A 24,347-nucleotide genomic window follows, 5' to 3' on the forward strand; every position below is an offset into this window, starting at 1 on the left:
AAATATAAAATATTACAAATTTAGTTTTTCAAAGAACATAATATTCAACAGTACCCCTTTAGAAAAGTTACTGAGAACCGAAATATTTGAAGGCTAAAATGACATTTGAAAAAAAGTGTACGTTCAATATACTATATATTGGTCAAAATTGTTGGCTTAGTATTAATATTACTATTCTAGAGGATACATATACATATTTTCCAATTATTGACTCTATGCAACAAAAGTAAATTCATGCTACATACTTTTCAGAAACAATAGGAAAAAAGCTATAGATTTAGTTAAATTTTGACTAGCGTTCTAATTAAAATGACTGTCTAAGTCCTGGAAATTTCTGCAAAAGATGGAATATTTCCCGTGGCTACCCGATTTATGACTATATATACAATTTAAGATCTCAAATATTATTTCCACTATTTTTATCGTTAAACATTTACCCACTATTAAATTACACCTCCAACTCAATTATACTAAACATAACATATGGATGTTGTAAATGATAATTCTTCCCTAAATGCACTAATATAGCCAAATTTAGGCCATATGATTTTAAAGATCTAATGGTTTCAAATGAAGCCATGTGTTAATTTGTAAATAATAATTTAATATAAAAGTGTATCAATGCCATTCCTTATACATGATTATTTTCATAATTTTCATGATGTTAATATAGTAGGTTGACATTCACATGATTATCGAAAATATTAAAAATTCACATAAAAATTATCAAATTATTATTCTTCCAAACATATGCAACTAGGATCTCGTTAAAATTTATAAAATTATTTTTAATTTAATATTTTGTGAAAAAATTAATTTAAATCGAAATAGTTATATAAATTCAAAGTTGTGAATTAGTAGTAGTATATTTTAAGAGAAAGGAAATAAGTAGTTGGTTATACTCCGTCCCAAAAGAATATAAATGTTGAGTTTAACATGAATTTTAATGCAAAATTGAAAGGGAAGGAGAAAAGGTAGTAGAAATAGTATTAGTAGAGGGTAGGATCCACATGTTTGGTTGAATTATAGCGATATAAGTTTTAAATAAAATGATAAGTATGGGTAATTAGTTTTTAAATATTTTTAAAAATAGAAAAGTGCATATTTTTATGGGACATACTAAAAATTAAAGAGTGTATATTCTTGTGGGACGAATGAAATATTACATGACGACTTTTCTAAATAGAATTTGATCATTCAGTATAATTTTTGGTTTCTTTATTTTCTAATGATTATTAGCCATTAATAGAATTTTAAGTCAACAATCAATCATTTTACTATAACTTTATATTGAAAACTCCATTCATTTGGATAAATTATTATGATTCACCCATTCGAATACTAGGATTACTATTAACTAATAATGAAATTTATTAATCAGTTGTCGTGTTGACAGGCACTAAGGCTAATAATTAAATATTAATAGATTGTTTTATCACATTATCAACAAAATATTGAAGTATTGTATTTAATTTTTAAACATTTGATCATGCTCCTTCATTTTCAAGTTATGGATCTTCTAGCAACCCAATGCAAGAACCAAAAGAACGACTAGAAAGAGATACAAAAGCAAAATGATTTATTGATCAATTTTCAAAGGTACAAGTACACTGGTACATCTTTTCAACATTATATGTTCACACAAACATTAAATGGGAATAAAATGGCCATCAAAAACTTATTTGAAAATCACACATTTGATTTGAAAACACACAACACACGAAATTGCACGCATAGCCCATCTCTATCTTTTGAAGTCTTGTTTTCAGTTGTATACATCAGGGTTGGAATGTAGATGTCCCACAACAGCTTGGAAGAATCCAACAAGACTTTCTTTGGCTTTCTTGATACTCTCTTGAATCGCATTCTCGTTATCTCCTTTTGTGTTATATGTCACAACTGATTTAAGAATGCAACCTCCATCCGGACCAGCTTCAACCTTGTTAACACTCTTGACAGACTCAAAATCAACGCCCATGTTAGCACCTTCGATTATACTGAACTTGTACACAAGATTTGCCTCGTCAATTTCCTCGACCTTATGTTTCATGGTCTTCACTTCATTTCCTATTCACCATATATTAGCCAAAAATGAATGATTTGGTTTTATATCACATATATAGCAAAGCTAACATAAAATAACAAAATCACATACATATATGTACCTTCATAGAAAGAAAGCAGTAAGATGGATCCACCATTGCCCTCTATGTATTCTGCACTCTTGAAAACTGTAGGTAAAATATTGGGCAATAGATTCTTGGCATCAACAAAGAAAGCTTTGAAAAACCTAGTTGGTGAGATTGAGCATGTGAGTACTTGCTCATCAACAATTACACCCATGATTTACTTTTTTTCTCTTTCAAATGAAATAATCAAGTAGTACTATAAGATCAATGAAGAGTAAGAACTAATTGAGTTGTGTGTATTCAGTGTGAGAACCAATGACCCTATTTGTAGTGAAATGTGGATAGAATTTGTCATATTTGGTTGGCATTCTTTATCAAAATTTCCTACGACTTTTACATATTTTATTGTTCTACTACTAATTTTTCATATTTTGATCATAATATAATACTAATGTAAGTCAATAGTGCGAAACAATCTCGTTCTGCGCCAAATGTTAATATTAGTTACATGGTCTGTATCAATATTATAGTAGTATAATAAAATTAATTGCAGTCCTCTTATAATTATAATATTGAATTTTAAAATTGGTGGCGTTATATTCGCATAGAACATCTTATTGCTTTGATTCATTAATTATTCTATGAATTATATACGTAGGGAGTGTTATATTATTAACTCAATACTTAATTGTTTATTACAACTAAATAATAGCTATTAGATATTCAAATTAATGGCTTAGATCATCAATCCTGAAATGTCAATACGATCAACAAAAAACAAAAAACGTCAATAAGGCTATATGATTAATTCCAAAAAATATCAATAGGGGTATTAATGTCAATTAACTACATGTTTAGTTATAACTAACTTTAAAAAGAAATCCTAAAACTTTAAATTCATATAACATATATCAAATTAAAGATAATTTTACAAGGATTCCAACGATATCCTGCATGCATATGTTCCGACGTCAAAATTTGAAAAAAAAATCAAAATTTTTTAATTTTTTCGTACAGCAGAAATGTCAACATACTATATAAAATATGTCAATATAATACATGTAGAATGTCAATATAAGCAATGGATTAACATTCTCAACGCATTGTGTTGACATTCTCAAAGCATTGTGTTGATATTTTCGAAATACTATATTGACATTTTCATCCAAAACACTAATTTAGAATTTTTTATCGTTTTTTATTTTATTAATAGAAACGAAAATTACATGTGGCAAATTATAGACCACACGTTTTCTAAAATCCTATGACCTTAAATTAATTGTAGTTAGCAATTAAATAATTGAGTTAACAATTGATCACTCCCCTCATAATGAAGTACAAAGCGCATAATTAATTTATAACGGTGAAATGCAAAAATTGGCACTCGTCAATTTATCAAAACAAGAGATTTAGAACATATAAATAAATAAATAAAATAAAAACACTCGAATAACTATTAGTACACAAAGGTAAACACCATTTAAACCAATATATATATATCAAACTCTGCCGGTCGGCAATTTTGGAATAATGCTCAAAAGTGTATGTTTTGATTGGATACACAAAAGTAAAATACACAAACATAAACAACAGAAAAACACGAATGATTGAATACTAGCAAAAATAAGAAGAAAAATACATGACATAAAAACAACAACTACACCGTGAAAACGGGTCGTTGGATGACGCGATTTATATTATTTTATTGTTAATTATTAAATACTTTAGATAGTCGACAAGTATATTTTTCATTATCCGATCAAAATAACTCTGACGGTTTTATTATTTCCGCATTTTTTAATCATACTACATTATATATACAAGTCAATAGACCCAACAATCTCATTCAACGCCACATATTTTGAAATTGATCTCATTATTTCACTTCTTGTCTTCGTATCTAAACACTTAAGGGGTGTTCGATTTGCAAGATTATATAATATGTAGTTTGTTTGGTTCATGAGATTCAATCATTAGGCCATCCACATTCATGTCTCAATATCATCTCATTCCTTAATTATTCATGAGCTCCACTGAATTTTTTACCCCATCTTAACAAAGAGACAGCACCTCCAACCCTCCATCTCTTAACCATTTCATCCCTTAACTATTCATCTCATTTCATTTTTATTTTAATTTTCAACAAATTCAATTAATATTTCACTGAAATATTAAATTAATACTAATAATTTCATAAATTCATTAAAAACCACGGAAATTGAGTTATTTATAGATGAATGTGGAAAAAAAAGTAACTAAAAATCGCTGAAAATCGACGCCCACTCGCAGAGCCGGCGAGTGGGCGTCACAACCTAACTGCTGCTCGCCACGTGGCCGACGCGCATGGCGAGCCAGCTCGCCAACATGCTCTCGGCAGAGGGATACGGGACGAGACGGAGTGGCCACATCGCTGGGTCGATGTTGTCTCGTCTAGCCGAGACGAGACCGAGACAGCATCGAGCTGCCGCTGCGGATGGCTTTAAACTCAATCTTAGATGGATAATCACGTGATAATTAATCATGGTTAACCTCATGTAACTAAAATAAATCTAATAACTTTTTTTTAATAAACTCTATAAATAGGGCTCCCCCAACTTCATTTCATTCACACCACTTGTGTTGACAAGTTTCTCTCTCTTAAATCTACAAATTTCATTTCTACCACAATGGAGTACAATAGAAACTCCCCCACCACGAGCGGAGGGAACACACCCTCGATTCCATCGGATCGGAGGGAAATTTTGCGGGGATGAATCCCCAGATGGCGGGGATGGGCGGAATGCCGGCGATGACTCCCCAAATGTTCTACAATGTGTACACTTGGATGAGTCAGATGGGTCAGATGATGCCAGGGGCCGCGGGTATGCCGACAAATATGTCGAGAATGGATGGGACTATGCCAGAGGCAGCGGGGATGGGCGGTATGCCGCCAAATATGGCGGGGGTGGGAGGGATGATGCCCGGGCAGTGGGGATGGGCGGTATGCCGCCAAATATGGTGGGGGTGGGAGGGATGATGCCCAGGGCAGTGGGGATGGGCGGTACGCCGCCAAATATGTCGGTGGGTGGGTCGATGCAGCACAGGAGCCCGAGGACGCCCAGGGAATCTGTCTATCGGTCATATATAGATTTGTTGGCCGATGATTCTCCTACTTCTATTCCGGAGACTCAGTACGCCGGCATCGAGACTTTCTCTTTTGAGGATCTGGGGCTATCGCCGATCCGTGAGACTCCCGATGAGGCGGGGCCTGCTGCAAGGGGCAGGAGCAAAGGCAAGGCCAAGACCAGGAGCGGGGGTAGGGGCAAGGGCAAAGTCCCGAGCTCTTCCTCGCACATGGGGACAGAGGAGGAGGAGGAGGATGAGGGTGAGGATGAGACTAAGAGGAGGACGATCTGGTCCGTGTGGGAAAATGCCGCGCTTGCGAAGGCATGGATCGGTGTTGTAGATGATCCCTACACCGGAGCGAACCAGTATGTTGACCGAATGTGGCATCGCATTAGTGCCGCCTACCGCAGCATCAAACCGGCTGGGGCGAAGCCTCGCACACCCGAGCAATGCCGGAAACAGTGACTTCGGTTGAGGCCTAAGCTCAGTCGTTTTGCCGCCCTCTACCAAAACAACATGCGCATGGTAAGCAGCGGCATGTCTGAGGATGATGTGAGGAGACAAACCTTGGCCCAGTACCCCAGCAAAGAGTTGAGGATCAAAGAGTTTGACCAGTGGGAGGCCTTTCTCATGGTGAAGGATTCGCAAAAGTTTGCGACTGGTGACGAATCGGGCTGGAAGCGGACGAAGATCAACTCTTCCGGTGAGTACAGCAGCAGTGCTGGTTCGCACGAGTTCCCCGAAGGGCTAGTGGGAAGTCCTAATGCAGTGGGAAGGGCTAGTGATGTGGCAGTGGAGTGGGAAGGGCTAGTGCTGACGTGACATGCAGTTTTTGTGGGAAGGGCTAGTGGAGGTCCTAGTGGGAGGGGCGCCACCGGAGACACCCTAATATAATAGTACTACTACTCCTATTATTATATTATCAAAATAATATTAAAGCATTATGTTAAATTTTTAAAAAATTTATTAAATATGCCCCTCTTTATTTTCAAGTTCTGTATCCCCCAAGTGATTCAATGGCCCAATACAAGAAACCAAGAGAACATTGACCGGAAATATATACTCCCTCCGTCCCACTTAAAATGCAATATTTGAGAATCGGCACGGGATTTTATGTAGTGTTGTTTTGTGAGTTAATGAAGAGAGAGTAAAGTAAGAGATAAAATAGTAGAGATAGAGTTGTTTCCATTTAAGGAAACGTTTCATTTTTAATGGGACAACCAAAAAAGGAAAACGTTGCATTTTTAATGAGACAATGGGAGTACATAATAGTCATATACTAATATAAAGAGGTACTCAAAATGATTTATTGATCATTTTCCAAAAAAAGTACAAGTACAATATTAAATCTCCTCAAGAGTTCACACAAACACTAAAAGGAAATAAGATGGCCATTTTATTTGAAAATCACACAATTAATTTAGAAACACACAACATACGAAATTGCACACACTTAATATACCAAAAGGCCATCTTTATTCTTGAAATCTTGTTTTTTAGTTGTATGCATCAGGGTTGGAGTGTAGATGTCCCACAACAGCTTGGAAGAATCCAACAAGACCCTCTTTGGCTTTCTTGATACTCTCTTGAATCACATTCTCGTTATCTCCTTTTGTGTTGTATGTGACGGTTGATTTAAGAACGCAACCTCCATCCGGACCAGCTTCAACCTTGTTCACACATTTGACGGACTCAAAATCAACACCCATGTTAGCACCTTCGATGATACTGAACTTGTACACAAGGTTTGCCTCGTCAACTTCCTCGATCTTATGTTTCATGGTCTTCACCTCATTTCCTATTTCGCCATAAGCCAAAAATGAATGCTTTGATCTTATATCACACATATATCTAAGCTAACATATATAATAATAAAATCGCATACGTACCTTCGTGGAACGAAAGCACCCTGATGGATCCAGATCCACCAGTGCCTTCTGTGTATTCGATACTCTTGAAAACTGTTGGCAAAATCTTGGGCATTAGGTTGTGGGAATCAACAAAGAAAGCTTTGAAAAACCTAGTTGGTGGAATTGAACATGTGAGTACTTGCTCATCAACAATCACACCCATGATTCTCTTTTTTCTCGTTATAAGATCAATGAAGAGTAAGAAATTATCGAGTTGTGTGTGTTCAATAGGAGAAACAATCACTCTATTTATAGTGAAGATGTGAATAAAATCTGTCAATTTTGGTTGGCATTCTTTATTGAAATTTCCTAGGACTTTTAAGTCTTACCATATTTAATTCGGTATTTTAATTTCTAGATGGCTAATCAAAATGAAGGAAAAATACCGTTTTCTAATAGAATATCGAAGAATTTTCTTTCAAGAATTTTGTTACGGGTCTAATTTTATAAAATATCGGTTTTCGAAGTTTCAAGATTTATCTTTTGGACTGACGTTATCTCATGGATTTTACATATTAGTACAAAAAATAATCAATTTGTAAATATATTTTCAATGTATAGTAGTATATTGTTAATTTTATTAGTATATTGTTAATTATTAAATACTTTAGAGTTTAGACAGTAGACAAAATATTTTTTTCATTATCCGATCAAAATAACTCTAACGGTTCTTGTATGTTTCCGCATATTTTGATCATATGTAAGTCAATTGACCCAACAATCTCATTCAGCGCCACATATTTTTGAAATTGATCTTAATTATTTCACGTCTTGTCTTCGTAGCAAAACACTTCATAGATATTACTCCCTCCTCTTATAGTAAGTCATTTATCCTTTTAGTAAATAACAACATACTTTATTCTCTCTTCATCTTTCTACCATTTTCCTTTTCTATTTTATTCTTCCTTTACTTAACTCAGTTAACATAATTTTTCTTAATCTTCGTGCCGAAAAAAAATATTTTCACTACTATGGATCGAAGGGAGTGATATAGTAGTACTGTTACTCCTATATATTATTATATTATCAAATTAAGGAGTGTGATCAATTGTTAACTCACTCCTTATAGCATTCACAATAGGATGGATTACCAATACCCTAGCACTAGGACTAACAATAAACCCCTTCTGTCACATCACTTAGGACTAACCACAGTCTGTCACATCATCAGGACTAACTACAACACAATAATAGGCTGCATTAGGACTAGTCGATGCCCTAGCCAATAAAATAAATTGACAAATACGATTAATTCATTTTAATTGTTGGTGTTTATTAAATATTAAAAAAATGAAGTACAATGAGTTGTAAATATAGAATATAAATAAAAAAAATTTTAAAAAATTTTAAAAAAAATCAGCTAGCCGATCGGTGTCCGTGCAATAGCGGAATAGCGATCGACTAAACTGTTAGGTCCCGGATGAGGGCTCGTCCTACTTCGGGACATCCATTGCGTTAGCCTAACGCAATAGTGGACGTCCCCACGCCCTAACCGTTAGTCCGTGCTTTCGTCCGCTATTGTGGATGCTCTTAGTTGCTAACTATAACTAAATTAGGATCATATAATTTTAGAGATCTAATGGTCTATTAATTTTATTTTTATTTTCATTTTATAATATTAAAAAATAGGAATAACTACCAAATTTAATGTTTTAGATCGGATGTTAAGAGCATGAGCACGAAGGTGGGCTCGGACCCACTTTTCCTCCTTGTCCTTAGGCAAGAGCACAACACCCACATCCGTGCTCTTCCGCAAGGACAAGCTCAAAGATCCCACTATTCTATTATTCAATTTAAATACTTCAATTACTAAAAACATTTCTACAATATAAACATACATTAAAATATAAAAATTACATAATTAAATCCTAAAAAATAAAAATTACATAATTAAAATCATAAAAAATAAAAATACATAATTAAAATGTAAATTTTGGGGAAAAAATTGAAAAATAAATTAAAAGTGTGTAGAAAACGGATATAATTTATTGAGAAGTGGGAAAATATTTTTTTTATTTAAAAATGATTTTTTAAATTAAATTCGAATTTTAAAATAAATTACAAAAAAAACGAAATTGTCGTTGGTCAATCATGTGCGCCACATCAGCCTGCTCAGCGGCACGGACGTACTCTTATTTAAGAGCACCGCCCTGCCGCTGGCAAGGACGGACGGCTCGCAGCGGCGGTCCGTGCCGCTGGCACGGACGGACAAGAGCCCGCTGCGAATGCTCTAATATAGTACTATATTAAATATATCAACACAATGCCTTTAGAATGTCAATACACTTTAATATTGACATTAGGGGTAACTGCTTTTAAAGTCACCAACTTTCCATGAATTCCGGTTTTTCCCACAAACTTTAAAAAGTTCGTGTAATGTCACGAACTTTATTGTCGGTTGCCATTTTCCCATGTCAGGTTTTCCGGTCTGATTCAAACTGTTCGTTTCCTATTAAGACGATGTCCAAATTCTTTTTTCTTACTATCGTTATCTTCGTCTTTGAAATAGCTTCGCGTGGGTACCTTGAACACCTCAATCGGAAATCGGATGAAGAAGTTATGGCCATTTGATGAAGGCTGCGACCTTTGTGCGACCTTGTACCATCATAATGGCCATAACTTCTTCATCCGAGTTCCGATTGAGGCGCACAAGGTACCCACGCGAAGCTATATCAAAGAGGAAGATAATGATAGTAAGAAAAAAGAATTTGGATATTGTTTTAATAGGAAACGAACAGTTTGAATCAGACTGGAAAAACCTGACATGGGAAAATGGCAACCGACAATAAAGTTCGTGACATTACACGAACTTTTTAAAGTTTGTGGGAAAAACTGGAATTCATGGAAAGTTGGTGACTTTAAAAGCAGTTACCCCTTGACATTATACACGTTGTATGTTGACATGTTATGACAGTTATGTTGATATTAACTGTTACTCGGAAAATTCAAAAATTCATAAGTTTTTTTCAAATTTTGGCATCGGAACATATGCAATTGGAATCTCGTTGGAATCTTTACGAAAAAACCTTTAATATGATATATGTTATGTGAAAAAAATAGTTTAAATTGAGATAGTTATATGACTTTAAAGTTTTGAGATATTTTTAAAAGTTAGTAAAGAACTAATTTATTTTTAATTTGTATTAATACCCTAATTGATATTTTTTTTGCATTGTATTGATACTCATGGCTAAAACAATCTTATATCTTGATTTAATGATTCAATATCTATCATTTAATTATATGATGAATTAATAATATAACACGCCCCATCAAAATAATATTAAAATTTTAAAATTTTTATAATATACCCCTCCCTTCATTTTCAAGTTCTGGATCCCGCGGTGATTCAATGGCCAAATACAAGAAACCAACATAACATTGACCGGAAATATATGTTAGTCATATACTGATATAAGATACTCAAAATGATTTATTGATCATTTTCGAAAAAGTACAAGTACAATATTACATCTCCTCAAGTGTTCACACAAACACTAAAAGGAAATAAGATGGCCATTTTATTTGAAAATCACACAATTAATTTAGAAACACACAACATACGAAATTCCTTATTCCACACACTTAATATACCAAAAGGCCATCTTTATTCTTGAAATCTTGTTTTTTAGTTGTATGCATCAGGGTTGGAGTGTAGATGTCCCACAACAGCTTGGAAGAATCCAACAAGACTCTCTTTGGCTTTCTTGATACTCTCTTGAATCACATTCTCGTTATCTCCTTTTGTGTTGTATGTGACAGTTGATTTAAGAACGCAACCTCCATCTGGACCAGCTTCAACCTTGTTCACACATTTGACGGACTCAAAATCAACACCCATGTTAGCACCTTCGATGATACTGAACTTGTACACAAGGTTTGCCTCGTCAACTTCCTCGATCTTATGCTTCATGGTCTTCACCTCATTTCCTATTTCACCATAAGCCAAAAATGAATCTTTGATCTAAGTTAACATATGGAGTAATATAAAATAAAATCACATATATACCTTCGTGGAACGAAAGCACCCTGATGGATCCAGATCCACCAGTGCCTTCTGTGTAGTCGATGCTCTTGAAAACTGTTGGCAAAATCTTGGGCATTAGGTTGTGGGAGTCAACGAAGAAAGCTTTGAAAAACCTAGCTGGTGGAATTGAACATGTGAGTACTTGCTCCTCAACAATCACACCCATGATTCTCTTTTTTTCTTTTTATAAGATCAATGAAGAGTAGGAAATTATCGGGTAGTGTGTGTTCAATATGAGAACCAATCAACCTATTTATAGTGAAGATGTGGATAAAATCTGTCAATTTTGGTTGGCATTCTTTATTAAAATTTCCTAGGACTTTAACATATTTAATTCGATATCTTAATTTCTAGATGGCTAATCAAGATGAAGGGAAAATACCGTTTTTTAATCGAATATCGAAGAATTTTCTTTCAAGAAATTTTGTTACGGGTCTAATTTTATCATATATCGGTTTTCGAAGTTTCAAGCTTTATATTTTGGACTGATGTGATCTCATGGATTGTGAGTATTACATATTAATCAAAAAATAATCATTTTGTAAACATATTTTCAATTAATTCAGTCGCTTGGAGCAAAAACTAGTACTACTAATGATGACGATATTAATATTCTATTGTTTTGGTTATAAATCATTTAGCTAGGCGATAGATTTGTTTATAATTATCCGATCAATACTCAGTATTTTCCATTTCCGCATATTATAATAAACTTAGTAAAATCCGCATATTTTGACCATAAAATAATATGTTAGTCATTAATAGTAGTGCCTAACGATCTCGTTCACGGCCGCATATTTAGATTACTGGTATATTATATACTAAAATTAATTGCACGGTTTTTATATTATACTAGTATTAAATTTAAAGACTATATTGCTATGCAAACCAAAATTAATTTGATTTATTAGTTTGAAGTTTGCCTGTAAAAGTTACTTGTTTATATAAAAATATTAATTTCGCTTCTAATTAGGCCAAAATTGACGGTTTGGTCCGATTCACCAAAATTCTCCAAAATTCTTCAAACTAATTAATTTCATTGGTTTTTTAATTTGACAGGTGCAAATTCGAGGAGGAACCAGAGCCATCAGAGTACATCATGTTCAGCTGTTAAATCATCGACTATTCCACATAAGTATTATTGTTGCAATCAGTAGAATATTTCAAGAAGCTGTGGATTTTCATATTTTATATTATCTCTTGATTAATTGGGAATATCCGAAACTAAATGACTTTTGAAGAGTTGGAGCTAAAATGGGAGCGGGAAACGAAGTGACTTAATACTCCCTCGATTCATCAATATTAGGACTTATGAGTCTTTATCTCTTTTCGGTGTGGGTTTAAAAAATACTTTAAAAAAGGTGGATAGAAAAATGCTAGTGAAATGTTGGTCTCTTTACTATTTATATATAGGAGTAATGGTGTGTGATCAAATACTAACTAAGTTACGGTAATAACTAATAACTAATATCAATTTTGTATGTTAAAAACATCAACACAAAGACATAAATTTATCAATCTTTTTGTGTTGATAAACTTATGTCTTTGTGTTGGCATTTTAAATTTACATGTTGTATTGATATAATTATGTCTTTATGTTGATAATTTTAAAACACAATAGTGAAAGTTATTAGTTATTACTGTAAAATAGTTAGCACACTAACGCAACCCGTGGAGTAATAATATGTGGGTCAAAGTTAGTTTTAATTAAATGATACTCCCTTCATCACTGAAATTTTATCATATTTTTCCATTTTCGTATGTCCCATAAAATTTTTCACATTTCACATTTTACTATTTTTGTTAGTGAATCTCACGTTCCACTAACTTATTCTCACTTCAGATTTTAATATAAAACTAATACTCCGTACTTTAAAAGTAGGACCCACGTCCTACCAACTTTTTCAATCCACTTTCCATTACATTTCATAAAACCTGTGTCCCGTCAAACTGTAACAAAATTTATGGGACGGAAAGAGTATGTGAATAAATGAGTAAATGGAATATGGGTCTTTTTATTATTTATGGTATTAATAATGAAACAGACTCTTAATCGCATATGGATAAAAAAAAATGGACATCTAATCGCAAACAAAGGAACCAACATTCAGCCATGTATCCTGTCTGACTATATCGTGTTGCTTCACTATCTATTTATTTAACACTTAATAGTAACCACTTTAATTGAAGCTAGAGTTGAGATGGTAGTATTTTAGTCACATATCCCATAGACTTGAAAGTATAATTCAAGCTAAAGTTGAGATGGTAGTATTTTATTCGAGGCAAAATATTGCGATAACATTTCTTATTTTTTTTCTACATTAATATGGTTGTCAAATATGCTATTTACGTGTGTATCGTGTCATATCTATGAATTAGAGAATTCTACAAGCAAAACATTTTATTGATAATGTCAAATCCAAAAGTACAACATAGCAAATCATGAACAATTGATCACACGAACATGAAAAGGAATAAGATGGCCACCAAATTTATTTGAAAATTACACACAAATGCAACAATTGCACACACTTGATCCTTTTATTTAATACACCAAAAGGCCATCATAATTTTTAAAATTTCGTTTTTACTTGTATGCATCGGAGTTCGATTGTAGGTGTCCCACAATAGCTTGGAAGAATCCAGCAACACTCTCTTTACCTTTCTTTATACTCTCTTGAATCGCACTCTCGTTATCCCCTTTTGTGGTATATGTGTTGACAGATTTAAAAATGGAACCTCCATCAGGACCAGCTTCAACCTTGTTCACGACCGAGACAGACTCAAAATCTATACCCATATTACCACCTTCGAGTATACTGAACTTGTACACAAGATTTTCCTCGTCCAATTCGTCTACTCTATGCGTCATGGTTTTCACTTCACCTCCTGTTATATGTATATTATATTATATGGTCATGAGAGTAACTTCGACAAATATATTATATAATAATATAGTTATTATGTACCTTCGTAATAAGAAAGGACCTTAATCGATCCAGGTTCACCATTTCCACTTGTATACTCAATGCTCTTAAAAACCGTTGGCAAAATCTTGGGAATTAGATTGTTTGAATCAACAATGAATGCTTTGAAAATCCTAGCATGTGGAATTGAACATGTGAGTGCTTGCTCATCAACAATCACACCCATGATTTTTTTTTTCTTTCGAAGAAATTAAATGGTGATAAAAAGATAAAATGAGAAGAAAGCTAATTGAGCTGTGTGTTCAATATGAGAAACTATGTTCCTATTTATAGTGAAGATAAGGTTAAAATTGTCAACTAATGTTGCATTTTTTATCACTAAAAACAGATATCTAAATAAGAATTAAGATAATATAAGTAGACCGCTATCTAATTTAATATCCAAAAAGTATTTAAAGCATGTTTATTACTATTAGTCAAATGCTTGCATTATTCGATTACTAAAAATTTTATTTTTAAATTTATATGTTCAGTTCTTTTTTTTATATATTAATGCGTGTGTCAATATAATTGTAGTGTTTATCTATATTTTTCATTCTCCTATAAAAATTCAATTCCCACTCTCTCCTATATAAGGCACCTCAATTCACTCGATTAAAAACTTTATTTGCGACATAATAATGAACTATAGTCTATAGAGGTATAAGTGAGCAAAATAGAGACATCAACTATATATAGATTAATACTATATACAGGCTTTGAATAAAATAATTAAGCGTACGTAACAAAAACTAGTTGTTTTAATTCGATCGCTTTGAATAAAAAGAATCCGATTACGATATTTCATTATTTTATTAAGTATTCTAGATGATTGCCAAATAATTATAATTTTTCTTTCAACACTAAGACAATATCTTAATAACCTTATATCCGCATATTTTGACTATATAATTATAATATTATGCATATTTATTTATAATGGCCTTCATTCTCTTTCATCGTCACAATTTTTACCAAAATACCTGGTCTACTTCAATGTTCAACATTAAATTTTAGTAAAATTAAGATAGACTTAATTGGCTTTTAAGTAGATCGGCAAATGTGTTGCTCATAATTTATAAAGTTTATTAGTAATACGAGGATTTTAGGTTATTTTTAGAGTTAGTTATATGTTCTCAAACGAGGATTTTAGAGGACGGCCACTATATCGTACTCCCTCTGTCTCACGATACTCAATTTTTTCTGTTTCGGCTCGTCCTAAACTATTAGTACTATTTATACTTTAAATAAGAATTAAGACATTTAATTATTACATTTGAGTTAATTAAGTGTTCTCTTATTATACTTAAAATACTAATTTAATTGCACTAATTACCAATCCTGAATTTAGGACATAAAATAAAAAATTTCGAATAGAGGAATGAGCATTAAATTGATATATTTGTATCTCTGTAACCGTCCGACTTTTACTACCTTTTTATTTGATCTTGAAATGACGCTAAAAGTTGGAACAAAATTTTTGGCTCTGTGCTTTTCGTCAATTTGTGGAGTTTTCTGATAGGATCAAAAGAAGAACATTTATTTATGGATTTTTCCAGCAACTAGATTGGTTGGTTATATAGATATGAGTATATTAGCAAGACGAGAGGAACAAAAGCTAAGATATGGAGTCCATTTATTGTTATATCCTTACATATTAATGTAGTTGGGCCCTGTCTTCAACTCCAAAATTGCTTCATCAAATTGCAATAACCAGCAGCGGCTGCTCGGTGATGACAACAACGCTGCGTTCTGACCGACGTATGACGGTAGAAAGAGGGAAAGAGGAGACGAATAGGGGATGGTTCGAAAGAGAGAGGGTTCTAGTTTGATAGATGAAAATGGAAGTTGCTGACACTTTTGTTTTGGGCCATAGAGTGAGTAAATTGGGTTGGTGAGTTTAGTATTTCATAAGAGGAAATTAATTGCTTTGGGCTAATTTTATTCAAAGTAATGGGCTGATAGACAAGAAAGAGTAAGGAGATTGACTGCTCTAATTTAGTTACCTGGGCTGGATGAAACGGTTTCCCACGTCGTCTTTGGAGGTAAATATTCAAGTAGCTTGTGGTATTTCTGTTGTAGCTGCTGAAACATCTCCTTATGCTTGCCTATGGATCCTGTCTCTTGTTTGAACACACCCTTTCTCAAGTTTGATAAGAAGATTTGGACCTCGTGTTTTATTTTGTCTCTTGGTCCATTTGGTGGTTGAGAAACAAGGTGATTTTTGAAAAGGCAGCCAAATTGGAATGTTGAGAAGAAGCTTATCTTATGGAGATTGGGATCATAGACTAAAGCTCGGTGTCCAGAATTTCCATTTCTACTAAGTCAAATGAGCGAGGAACTGCCCAAAGTTAGACGATGGACAGGAAAATTGCAACCGGAAAAAGCTAGGCAAAAAATTGATGCATCGGGGATGGGTTGTTGGTGTTCCACAACAGCTTGGAAGAATCCACCAATAATATTCTCTTTAACTTTCTTTATACCCTCTCGAACCTCATTCTCGTTATTTCCTTTCGTTGTACTGACACACACAAGACACATTAGGCGCACGGGCTGTGCCCTCAAGGTGTTAGGACAATAGCTTAACTATAATTAACATGGTGAAAATGATTGAACTTAATTTGATGATGAGTGGGTGAAACAAACTAATAAAGTACGGGTTTGGCATCTTTCATTAGATGTTGACAATAAATATAAAAATACGAAATATATCAAAGTTGTAAAAGATTGGCAAATCTCTTAGTTAAGCTATTTATTTTGTATTTACTCTCATTTTGGAATGTAAATTCCAAATTAAACTGGATATGCTATATGATCTAAATATATGAAAATGCAACTCATCAAGTTTGCGACTAGTGGCGTTCAAGTATCCAAAGACCAAGTGCAAGGATGTGATTAGTGTGATTACGAATAAAAGTATCTAAGCTTCAAATATTATTCGCAATGATTATTACTCCCTCTGTACCATTTTAGGAGCGTCAGTTACTTTTGCACACCCATTTTATAAAAATCGTAGAAATAATAAATAAGTTAAAGTGGAGAAATGATAAAGTAAGAGAGAGAATACTGTTGAGTAGTAGCGCTGTTCGGTTTCCTAGATAAAATAATACTAAGATATAATTTATGATTGTGCTGTGAGATTATTTTAGTTATAGAGGGTTAACTATGACTAATTATCCCACGATTATCCATCTAGGATTTAATTGTGGGTTGTATTTCATGAACCAAACTGTAACATCCCACTTTTTCGAACCCTAATTTTCAAGATATAAAATTTTTGCATTAAATGTTTTTAATGCTATGATACATGTGGAATTAAATGATGAGTGATTATTGCAATATTCTCTGTGACCTAATTGCGATATTGAGTTGAGTTTGAGTTGAATAGTCAAACTTGTGGAAAATATGACGTGGCCGTGGAATGGTCAAAGTCGTTGGAAAATATGAAGTGGAGGTGAAATTCGAATATGTGGATATTTTAATGTGGGGTAAAATAATAATTGTGGTGAATTATTTTCCTAAGGGATGAGTGAGAATTTAATAGGAGCATTATTTAATTATGTGAAATTTTCGACCCCTCCTATTTATTGGAGAATAAATCCTATTTTTCTTGGATTTAATTATTGCTTGGGATAATTATCCGAATTTAAATCTAAAGTCCAATATTCCTTATTTAATTGGTGAATTTTCGGCCCCTATGATTTCTTTAAGGAGATTTTCGAAAATCTCCTATATTATGGGAGAAGGGATTATTTTATTCTATTATTTGATCCCTTGTTTATTCTTTTCCATAAATAAATTCAAAAATCCTAGCATATCTTGCCATATCTAAGAATATCTTGGCATATCCTATTTAAAATAGGATTTTAATTAAATTCCTTGTGGGAGGAATGAAAATCACGCCTATTTCCTTTTAATGGGGAAGAATTATTATTTTATTCTGCTCCGTGATATTTTATTTTACTCCGTGAAATATTCAAATTAAATCATAGGCTAATTTAATAGCCTAAAATTCGAAACCCCCTTATTTCTCCTAGCAAATCACGCCAACTTCAACCACCAAATCTCTTCCAAATCTTTATTTATTTAATTATTGGATTATATCTTGCACTCTATAAATAAGAGGCAAAACCTAAACCTAGAACACCAAAATCACGCCCCCACTCCCAAAATCACTTCTCTCTTTTTCTCCCCACTCTCTCAAAATTTTCTTCTACTTTCTCCAATATTTCTTCATCTTTTGGAGAAGAATTGAAGTTGAAATTCAAGAATCGTTGAAGAATCAAGGCTACTACTTTGTTTCTACCGTTCATTCTATCGAAAAAGGTATTTTTATTTTGATCTTTCCTTCATCTACCGATTAATCGGTGTTCTTGAGTCCACATGCATTTAGATTGAGTGAAGGGGAAATTAATTGATGAATGGGATGCACATGTGTGTGTGTGTTGGTGCGTGTGTGTGTGTGGGTGTGTTGTTTTGAAACACTCAAGCGTGATACGATTTGATGATAAATCTGGAGTGTTGTGCGAATAAAAGCGATATGATGATCGTACTTTGATTTTGAATGGTGATATTAAAACTAATCGATGGGAAAAAAAAGGGAAAACGTGGGAACATGCATGATTGTGGGCTTTATTCTTAAACTCTCTTTTATGTTGCAAATTTATGAAAGTGGAGCAATAAGGGTGGATTAAACTATTATGCCATGCCTATGATTATTTTGGATATTGTTTGTGCCTAATGCCTAGTTTGCGAGTGCGCTCCATTAGGCTATAGGGCTATATAAACGAATTCGGGTCTGAGTAGGGCCGCAAACCCTATCAGGCTAGTGTACACGGGAGATCGGGAGCCGTCCTTGCTAGTCGGCCGGTCTCGTGGGCGAAAGTGTGGCCACACTTCGTCGCACCATGAAATTGTTGATTGATGAGAAAATGGGAGGTATTGTTTGACTGGCCAGTCCATGAAATATATTTGTGATACTCGATGCTATTCTTTAAAATAAATGCTAAACCTCGAGTTCACTATGGTAAGGGTGGCGTAACTATTAAAACGTTTTGGCATGAGTCCACTGAGTATGTTTAAAATACTCAGCCCTGCATGTGTTTTCCCTATGTGCAGGTTGAGCGATGACGAGCGGTTGGCGGTGTTGAGCCAATAAATTAAATATGATATGATTGTTTGAAACATCAAGTGGAGTTGTGTCTTCATACATGTTCTTCACTTATCTCTTGGTTGCTTCCGCTGATTTATGACACTTATTATCTTTTGGCTGATTTGAACTTATTCCTTTGAAATTAGGGTATTGAGACATAATGCGTTTTGGTGGATTTATATTAAACCCTTGCCTTTTGAGAATATTCCATGATATCTATCCATTATTATTTTCTTGATCAAGCCTTTGATCTATTGCTTTAATAGTGCATTAATTATTTTGGTCAAATCCCTTTAAGTGGAACCCTAGCCTATGTTGTATTGCTTTTAAGTCTGCCTAGGTAGCATTCGCCCCATTTATTATACCCTAGAATGCCGGGCTGTTACACAAACACACTACATATTTAATCCTTGATACAATCTTGTAAACCGAACACCCCTTATAGTACTGATTAATCATGATTACATAGTGAGAAAATGATTATATTCAGTTGTACTAATAAAATGAGACATATTACTATATATTGATTAGTAAGTAAGTTGTAATGAATTAATATAGACAGATAACTGACAAATCTGCATATACTATATAATATCAAAATCCATATTGTAAGTTGTAATGAATTAATATAGACAGATAACTGACAAATCTGCATATACTATATAATATCAAAATCCATATTGTACAGAAACTGTCGTATTTTCAAGTTGTAATATATTCCCTTCTTCTCACATCCAGTGATAGATTTCTTTTTAGCCGTTGTTTTGTGAATTGATTTCTTTTTAATCGTTGTTTTGTGAAGATGATAATAAATATAGTTAAAATAGAGAAAAAATAATATAGAAGAGTTGTATATACATTATTTTCATAATTATTTTACTTTCTTTTTACTTTAACTATTTATTATCATTTTCTCCAAACATATGGCGAAAAACAGTCGATCACTGGGGATGAGACAAGAAGAGTACTGGTTTAATTTCAAATTTAAAGCAAACGGCTTACAGAAAGAGGGAGGAAAACCTTGTAGACTTCAAAATTAATACTCCATCACTCCTATTGCGAGTGATGGAGAAATAAACATCCAATAGTTAAAAAAAATCTAAATTTAACGTAACAAGATGTGATAAACAGAAAATTTCTGTGAATTAGAAAAATGGCTTGCAGTCAGTCTGATTTAGAAAAACCCAGGGAAAGAATATTTGAGAAAAAAATCTGAGATATTCCCATTTTTAATTAATTTCATTTACAGATTACAATGTGACAATTGTTAAAAGTTTATTTTTTTTAATTGAGATTATAGATAAAATTAAATAGGACAAGTATATTTTTCCCTATATATTATGGTGACAGCAAATGAAAAAGATTGGTCATGAAACCATTTTGTATCTTGGTGAAACAGAGACAAAAAGGTATAGAGGACCACTACCTTCAAATATGCAAGTCACTCACGTATCCATTTCTTATTCCTTTTTTTATTTATTTATCTAGTTACCCTTAATTAATATCCCAAATATTAATATATATCAATTCAAAGCTATTGTATCCATAAGAAAAAAATATTTGAAGCTTAGAAATCCGATTAAAATGAGTATTTTCCCAAATTTTAAGAGACCAATAATGTTTCCTCAATGACTCAATGCTCGACCTATTATTTAAAAGCAAAATATTTATCAATTTAGGGTTAGTATATAATTGAGAATCAAGGCCCCAAGCTAGTATATACTACCATCGTAATTTATGAGAAGCCTATTTATAAATTATTTTAGTCGCATACTTATATAGGGTCATATTAGGTTAAATGAGCTCCCTAATGCATAATTAATTATCTATTATAGGCTATCATTAGAAGACGGAGGGGGCTCATATCAAATAATATAGATTTAATTACATATATTATGAAATGTTATTATAAAAGTATTAATGTCATATTTTTAAAATTAAATGCTCTAATTGTTTCTCAAATATATAAGAAGTTGTTTTTTTATTATTGTATGGAAATAATATTAATCAAGAAAATAAGTCATCATTCTATATAAATATATATATTGAATGATAGACTTCTGATTAAAACAAAAATTTGAAGAAAGTTCATATCTATATCAATTACCATCGTCGTTCGAGTTGATTATAGATATTGCTGGATTCTAGTTGCAATTTCAAATGTTAATTTTTTTTTTGCAATATATATTAAGTTAAATAACACCACACTCCCAAAGGCTACATTATCACACAAAACATACACATATTAGTTGATAAATCACTCCCAAAACATTAACATGTCCATCAATCTTATAAACATCAAGAACAACAAACTATATAGGATTACAATTAAAATTTAAACACAATCACATCCTAAGTTTCTTATCGTGATGTCCAAACTTTGAGAAGAAATGAGCAAGAAATGCAAAGAATGTAGCAATGCAGCTCATTATCCATAATAAAAACATGATAATCAAATCCACAAATTTCCTCTTAGGCAGATGAGATCTGTCTGATTGCAGTAAAGCCCTATACACAGCCTCCGTTAGTGCGAACGCGGTTACGGGATCACAGTCTTCAACAAGAATCCCTTTCTCCGTCAAGCATGCCACGTCGTATGCCCCACTCGTCTCTGGTATACCTAAATATTCACATATTTTTAGCCTCGCCCCGATCCTATCTTCCGGGCTTAGGACGTCACCGTGTGTTAGAATTAAGATCGGATTCTCATCTGTTGAAATAAACATACATTTCTTTATTAATTTCTACGGATTTATATGTATAAATAAATAATAGTAATATTATTAACGAGACAATAACAATCGTACACAATGCACATTAAAAAAAATTGCTACTAGTACCGAATAAAATTTCTCTCCGAATCCGATATCAGTTCAATGTTAATTACAATTACAATGTTAAAATGATATTCTTCTAGATTAGTTGGTAATAGTAGATATTAAGGTTAATTTTAAATTAACAACTCACGTGTAGTCCTAGTCAAGTTGTCATAATAATAAAAATAAATAAATAATGCAATTTGTAAGTTCTTTACAGATATTTCAGATTTGACTAATCTCATATGGGGAAAAGGAATGCGACTTTATCGACTAAAGTGATGTTTCAAATTTTAATCATATAATTATAGACATTACTACTTACTTTGACTCTGTTCTGCAACAATTTTTGTCCGACTGATAAATTTATTACTGTACTTATTTAAAACTAGTAGAAATTCTCAAAATTATTACCAAATATTGAAACTTAAGATATTACTCCATTATTTATTACTGGATAATCAATCATAATAATCAATTACCATTAACGAAATTCGAATTACATGATAAAATATTAATTATATACTACCTTAAATGAGTATAATAGACCCTACTTAGGAAAAATAGAATGAGAAAACTTACTCAAATTTTTGATGCAATCCAAATGAAAAAGGGACTTCAACGCCTCGAACAACTAGTGGCGGAACCAGAAAATTGTACAAGCCGGGGCTGAAATTTAAAAAAAATATATAAATATATATATATTAAAATATTTAATTTTACATGTAATGTCTGTTCAACTTTTACGACACACTAGATGATAACTGTTTTCGACGAGTCGCCATGTCTTGAAATCGCCGAAGAATAGTCTCATTTCCAATTTTTTTGAAAATTCCCCTCTCAATGTATACCACCATGATATCATTCATCCATTCGTCTCCCATTCTATTGCGCAAATCTGTCTTAATAAGTTTCATGGAAGAAAATACTCTCTCGACAGAAGCTGTTGCAACCGGGAGGATCAGTGTCAACTCAATCAAACGGTACACCAACGGAAAGCTTTATCTCTTGAGGTAGAAACCAACATCTTTGCTAAATTTCCCAAATCTTCAATGTTGGAGAACTCAACTTTATCAACTATATCATTGATATAAGTTTTAAGTTGATATGGAAGAGACATACGTTCAATAGATGAGAAATCAGCCGGATAAAGTTCTGCAAGACGAACCAACTTGTCCACATTGAAGCTAGCAAATGAGTTTTTTGGACTAAGGCAATTCATGCAAGTAAGCAATTCCGAATTTATTTCTGGGAAACGATTCTCCATCTCTTGAGTAAGTAAATCAAGAACCTAACAATACAAAAAATTTGACTAAATTATTTAATTGATAAATGATAATCAATTGCAATCATAATTGAGAAAAAAAAATGTGAAGCTTACTTGACAGTAAATCTCCACTTTGTAATGATGATAATTAGTAACGCGCCCATCCCGCTTCATACGCACACGATGATTGATGATATCATTCATACTAATGACGTCAATAAAATTAGCCACACAAAACTCTTCGACATGTCCCAAGAATTTATTCCATCCATTCTCTCTCAAATCTCGCAAAGTCCTTTTGGTTGTATCAATCAAAGATGTAGCTTGAACGATATTTTGATCCCCAAGTTGTAGAATTGTTGACAAATCATTCGTTGTCCCAAGCAACTCTATCATCAAGTGAAGAATAAAAACAAAGTCATAACTCACCATCCTCATGCCCAATGTTTTTGATATACCTCTATTATCAGGATTAGCACCATCTTCAAACACATTTTCAAGCACTTCAATTATTGACGACCACTTGCTTTTCAAACGAAGCAAAGTAGTGAAGTGTGACCCCCATCGAGTGTCGCCTGGTCGCTTTAAACTCGTCTCTTGATTTAAACCCCTTCCACTTTTAATTTCTCCACTTTCTATACCTTCGACAAGTTTTTCATGCTCGAGCTGTCGTAGCTTGTCCTTTCTTTTACAAGATGATCCACATGTGTTGACAATCATAGTGACAATAGTAAAAAAATCGCTTACAGCACCATGTGTTTTTGTAACATTTACCACCACTAATTGAAGCTGATGGGCAAAACAATGAACGTACTTGGCAGATGGATTTTCATTCAATATAAGTGATTTCAAACCATTGTACTCACCCCGCATATTTGATGCACCATCATAACCTTGACCTCTTAATCGTGACAAAGATAAACCATGCTTAGCAAATACTAAGTCAATCCCTTCCTTCAAAGATTTTGCTGTGGT

General features: G+C 33.1%; 5 protein-coding genes across 5 annotated transcripts in view; all 5 read right to left on the reverse strand.

Annotated features, from left to right (window-relative positions):
* Positions 1–1,562: 1,562 nt before the first annotated feature.
* LOC125197475 (major allergen Pru ar 1-like) lies at positions 1,563–2,413 on the reverse strand. The gene is made up of 2 exons (XM_048096224.1): positions 2,166–2,413; positions 1,563–2,067 (listed from the first exon to the last, which is right to left on the reverse strand). The coding sequence occupies exons 1-2, from the start codon at positions 2,341–2,343 to the stop codon at positions 1,766–1,768; spliced, it is 480 nt and encodes a 159-aa protein (XP_047952181.1). The 5' UTR covers positions 2,344–2,413; the 3' UTR covers positions 1,563–1,765.
* A 4,145-nt stretch (positions 2,414–6,558) lies between these two features.
* On the reverse strand, positions 6,559–7,370 carry LOC125197528 (major allergen Pru ar 1-like). The gene is made up of 2 exons (XM_048096286.1): positions 7,124–7,370; positions 6,559–7,032 (listed from the first exon to the last, which is right to left on the reverse strand). The coding sequence occupies exons 1-2, from the start codon at positions 7,305–7,307 to the stop codon at positions 6,731–6,733; spliced, it is 486 nt and encodes a 161-aa protein (XP_047952243.1). The 5' UTR covers positions 7,308–7,370; the 3' UTR covers positions 6,559–6,730.
* Positions 7,371–10,558: 3,188 nt separating this feature from the next.
* Positions 10,559–11,401, reverse strand: LOC125197527 (major allergen Pru ar 1-like). Its single transcript, XM_048096285.1, has 2 exons — positions 11,154–11,401; positions 10,559–11,074 (listed from the first exon to the last, which is right to left on the reverse strand). Exons 1-2 carry the CDS (start codon positions 11,335–11,337, stop codon positions 10,773–10,775), a joined length of 486 nt encoding a protein of 161 aa, XP_047952242.1. The 5' UTR covers positions 11,338–11,401; the 3' UTR covers positions 10,559–10,772.
* A 2,153-nt stretch (positions 11,402–13,554) lies between these two features.
* On the reverse strand, positions 13,555–14,386 carry LOC125197067 (major allergen Pru ar 1-like). The gene is made up of 2 exons (XM_048095765.1): positions 14,141–14,386; positions 13,555–14,060 (listed from the first exon to the last, which is right to left on the reverse strand). The coding sequence occupies exons 1-2, from the start codon at positions 14,322–14,324 to the stop codon at positions 13,759–13,761; spliced, it is 486 nt and encodes a 161-aa protein (XP_047951722.1). The 5' UTR covers positions 14,325–14,386; the 3' UTR covers positions 13,555–13,758.
* A 7,169-nt stretch (positions 14,387–21,555) lies between these two features.
* Positions 21,556–24,347, reverse strand: part of LOC125195850 — a 65,096-nt gene continuing 62,304 nt past the window's right edge. Inside the window, exon 3 of the mRNA XM_048094108.1 lies at positions 21,556–21,999. Coding sequence (XP_047950065.1) covers positions 21,635–21,999 — 365 coding nt within the window. The 3' untranslated portion in view covers positions 21,556–21,634. The remainder of the gene's footprint in view (positions 22,000–24,347) is intronic.

Source organism: Salvia hispanica, chromosome 6 (assembly GCF_023119035.1).
Source record: "Salvia hispanica cultivar TCC Black 2014 chromosome 6, UniMelb_Shisp_WGS_1.0, whole genome shotgun sequence".
In the NCBI taxonomy this organism is placed as follows: domain Eukaryota; kingdom Viridiplantae; phylum Streptophyta; class Magnoliopsida; order Lamiales; family Lamiaceae; genus Salvia; species Salvia hispanica.

Excerpts from the sequence above, each read along its gene's own strand:
- LOC125197528 (XM_048096286.1), bottom strand. The coding sequence starts at position 7,307 with ATGGGTGTGATTGTTGATGAGCAAGTACTCACATGTTCAATTCCACCA. Across the intron at positions 7,033-7,123 it reads GGTGCTTTCGTTCCACGAAG|GAAATGAGGTGAAGACCATG; the intron begins GTACGTATGCGA and ends ATGGCGAAATAG.
- LOC125197475 (XM_048096224.1), bottom strand. The coding sequence starts at position 2,343 with ATGGGTGTAATTGTTGATGAGCAAGTACTCACATGCTCAATCTCACCA. Across the intron at positions 2,068-2,165 it reads ACTGCTTTCTTTCTATGAAG|GAAATGAAGTGAAGACCATG; the intron begins GTACATATATGT and ends TATGGTGAATAG.
- LOC125197527 (XM_048096285.1), bottom strand. The coding sequence starts at position 11,337 with ATGGGTGTGATTGTTGAGGAGCAAGTACTCACATGTTCAATTCCACCA. Across the intron at positions 11,075-11,153 it reads GGTGCTTTCGTTCCACGAAG|GAAATGAGGTGAAGACCATG; the intron begins GTATATATGTGA and ends ATGGTGAAATAG.
- LOC125197067 (XM_048095765.1), bottom strand. The coding sequence starts at position 14,324 with ATGGGTGTGATTGTTGATGAGCAAGCACTCACATGTTCAATTCCACAT. Across the intron at positions 14,061-14,140 it reads GGTCCTTTCTTATTACGAAG|GAGGTGAAGTGAAAACCATG; the intron begins GTACATAATAAC and ends TACATATAACAG.